This window comes from Meles meles, chromosome 2, assembly GCF_922984935.1.
Source record: "Meles meles chromosome 2, mMelMel3.1 paternal haplotype, whole genome shotgun sequence".
Taxonomy (NCBI): Eukaryota; Metazoa; Chordata; class Mammalia; order Carnivora; family Mustelidae; genus Meles; species Meles meles.
This window is the reverse complement of record NC_060067.1, coordinates 207974533-207977832: the sequence shown is the minus strand read 5'-3', so window position 1 is coordinate 207977832 and position 3300 is coordinate 207974533. Positions and strand designations below refer to the sequence as shown.

General features: G+C 38.1%; 1 protein-coding gene across 1 annotated transcript; it reads right to left on the bottom strand.

Moving 5' to 3' along the window:
• Positions 1–792: 792 nt before the first annotated feature.
• On the bottom strand, positions 793–1145 carry LOC123937418 (ribosomal biogenesis factor-like). The gene has a single exon (XM_045998240.1). The coding sequence runs from the start codon at positions 1143–1145 to the stop codon at positions 813–815; it is 333 nt and encodes a 110-aa protein (XP_045854196.1). The 3' UTR covers positions 793–812.
• Positions 1146–3300: the final 2155 nt, after the last annotated feature.

Here is a 3300-nt window from a genome sequence, read left to right as displayed (position 1 = left end):
CTTACAACATAATAATTTAACATCTATCAGAAATTTGCCAGCACAAATCAGTGGAACAAAAAAATCATGGTATCAGACAACTGGTTTCACATGCAAGTGGAAATCAGTTTAAGTGCTTAATTCCTACTGAGCATAGATTTCTATGCAAGTGCCTTAAAGAGTTAAATATTAAAAGATAGCCTGCAGGTTAATAGATGTCTAAAAATTAAGCCTCTAGAAGGTGACACATTTCAATCTTTTTTAAAAATGAATGGTATTTTATTTTATTTTATTATTATTTTTTTTTCAGGGGAAAAGGTGATTTAATATCCACAAATCCCTTCCATCCTCACGTAATTAGACTCTGGGATTTCAGCTTTTCTTCCAATTCTGAATCCTTCTCATTTTTCCTCTCATGAGAGGAAAGTTAAAATAGACTTAAGGCCAGCGAAAACAAAAAAAGTTGGCCAAAGGCTCATCACTTGTTTGTCTTGTATTTTTTTACTGCCACGAAACTGTCCGTATTTTTGTGTGTCCTCCAATCTAAACACACATTCACTGCCACTTATAAAGTGAAGGATGTAAAGTAGGATTATATTAACTGTTTCAGTGAACAGATTTTGTGAAGTGCCTTCTGTTTTAGCACTTTAAGTTTATCACATTTTGTTGACTTCTGACATTCCACTTTCCTAGATTATAGAAAAGATCTGTTTTATGTAGTTTGTTTTAAAAATGTGCCAATGCCAGTATATTAACAAGATTTTTAAAAATAAAACTGTATAAAACATTTAATTTATTGGTCTTTTGGGGGTATTTGATGTATCTCCAGTGTATTACAACTGAGCCATTAATCTTGTCACTTCATCAACATTAACTGGTTCATTTTCATGCCACTGCTGAGGAATCAGCTGTTTCTGCAAAGGTTCGAGGGAAAGGCCTTTTGAGAAATGTGCAAGTTCCTTTTGTATATCTACAAAAGCTTTATTCACTCTGGTAACTTTTTCATTATTCACAATGTTTATCTTCTTAAGGTTAGTGGTAACTGGTTTTGCTTTGTTTTTAGACTTAAAGTTTTTTTGGCTGGCTATATGAAATACATTTCTGGACTTCTGCCCTCTTAATTTGTTCTTAGCCATTGTCTTCAATATCCTCATGCAACAACTCATGCTCCGGGTGATGCCATCTACACCCACAGGATCTTCATTATTTTATTATTATTTTTAAAATTTCTTTTCAGTGTACCAGAATTCATTGTTTATGTACCACACCCAGTGTTCCATGCAATACACATCTTCCATAATACCCACTACATGGCTCACCCAACTTCCCAGCGCCCACCCCTTCAAAACCCTCAGATTTTTTTTTCAGAGTCCACAGTCTCTCATGGTTTGTCTCCCCCTCCAATTTCCCCCAACTCCCTTCTCCTCTGCATCTCCCCATGTCCTCCATGTTATTTCTTCTGCTCCACAAGTAAGTGAAACCATATGATAATTGACTATCTCTGCTTGACTTATTTCACTCAGCATAATCTCTTCCAGTCCCATCCATGTTGATACAAAAGTTGGGTATTCATCCTTTCTGATGGAGGCATAACACTCCATAGTGTATATGTACCACATCTTCCTTATCTAGTCATCCATTGAAGGGCATATTGGTTCTTTCCAAAGTTTGGCGACTGTGGCCATTGCTGCTATGAACATTGTGGATAAAAGACCTCAATGTGAGGGAGGAATCCATCAGAATCATAGAAGAGAACATAGGCCATAACCTCTTCGATATCGGTCACTGCAACTTTTTTCAAGACATGTCTCCAAAGGCAAAGGAAACAAAAGCAAAAATGAACTTTTGGGACTTCATCAAGAGCAAAAGCTTCTGCACAGCAAAGGAAACAGTCAACAGAACAAAGAGGCAACCCACGGAATGGGAGAAGATATTCGCAAATGACAGTACAGACAAAAGGTTGATATCCAAGATCTATAAAGAACTCCTCAAACTCAACACACACAAAACAGATAATCATGTCAAAAAATGGGCAGACGACATGAACAGACACTTCTCCAAAGAAGGCATACAAATGGCTATCAGACACATGCAAAATGTTCATCATCACTAGCCATCAGGGAGATTCAAATTAAAACCACATTGAGATACCACCTTACACCAGTTAGAATGGCCAAAATTAGCAAGACAGGATAACAACGTGTGTTGGAGAGGATGTGGAGAAAGGGGCACCCTCTTACACTGTTGGTGGGAATGCAAGTTAGTACAGCCACTTTGGAGAACAGTGTGGGGACTCCTGAAGAAATTAAGAATAGAGCTTCCCTATGACCCTGCAATTGCACTGCTGGGTATTTACCCCAAAGATACAGATGGAGTGAAAAGAAGGGCCATCTGTACCCCAATGTTCATAGAAGACACATTTCAATCTTAAAGAATCAACAGAAGTCGTTGTAGGGGAAGATACCGTGTGCTTGGCAATTTAGAGCAGATGCTTTTTGCGGGGAAGTACTTTTGTGCCTTTAGGAATTTTTTTGTTTGTTTGTTTACTTATTTTTATTTAAACTTAATTAACATATACTATATTGTTGGTTTCAGAGATAAGGTCACTGATTCATCAGTCTTATGGAACATCCAGTCCTCATGACATCACCTGCCCTCCTTAGTGTCCATCACCCAGTTACCCCATCCCCCTACCTTCCTTCCCTCCAGCAGCCCTCAGTCTGTTTCCTATGATTAAGAATTGAACCATGAGAGACTGTGGACTCTGAGAAACAAACTGAGGGTTTCAGAAGGGGTGGGGTTGGGTGAGCCTGGTGGTGGGTATTAACGAGGGCACATATTGCATGGAGCACTGGATGTGGTGCATAAACAATGAATCTTGGAACACTGAAAATACAAAATTAAATTAAAAAAATAATCTCTTATAGTTTCTCTCACTCTCTGGTTTCATCTTATTTTATTTTTTCCTCTCCTCCTATAATCCTGTTTTGTTTCTTAAATTCCACATGTTAGTGAAATCATATGATAATTGTCCTTCTCTGATTGACTTATTTCGCTCAGCATAATACCCTCTAGTTCCATCCATGTCATTGTAAATGGAAACATTTCATTTATTGGTGGCTGAGTTGTATTCTCTGTGTGTGTGCATGTGTATACATGCCACATTGTCTTTTTCCATTCGTCAGTTGATGGACATCTAGGTTCTTTCCATAGTTTAGCTATTGTGCACATTGCTGCTATAAACATTGGGGTGCACATGCCCCTTCGGATCACTACATTTGTATCTTTGGGGTAAATATCCAGGGTGCAATTTCTACGTCC

What these genes read in the sequence shown, in the direction of transcription:
- LOC123937418 (XM_045998240.1), bottom strand. Translation starts at nt 1,145, where the DNA reads ATGAGTTGTTGCATGAGGATATTGAAGACAATGGCTAAGAACAAATTA.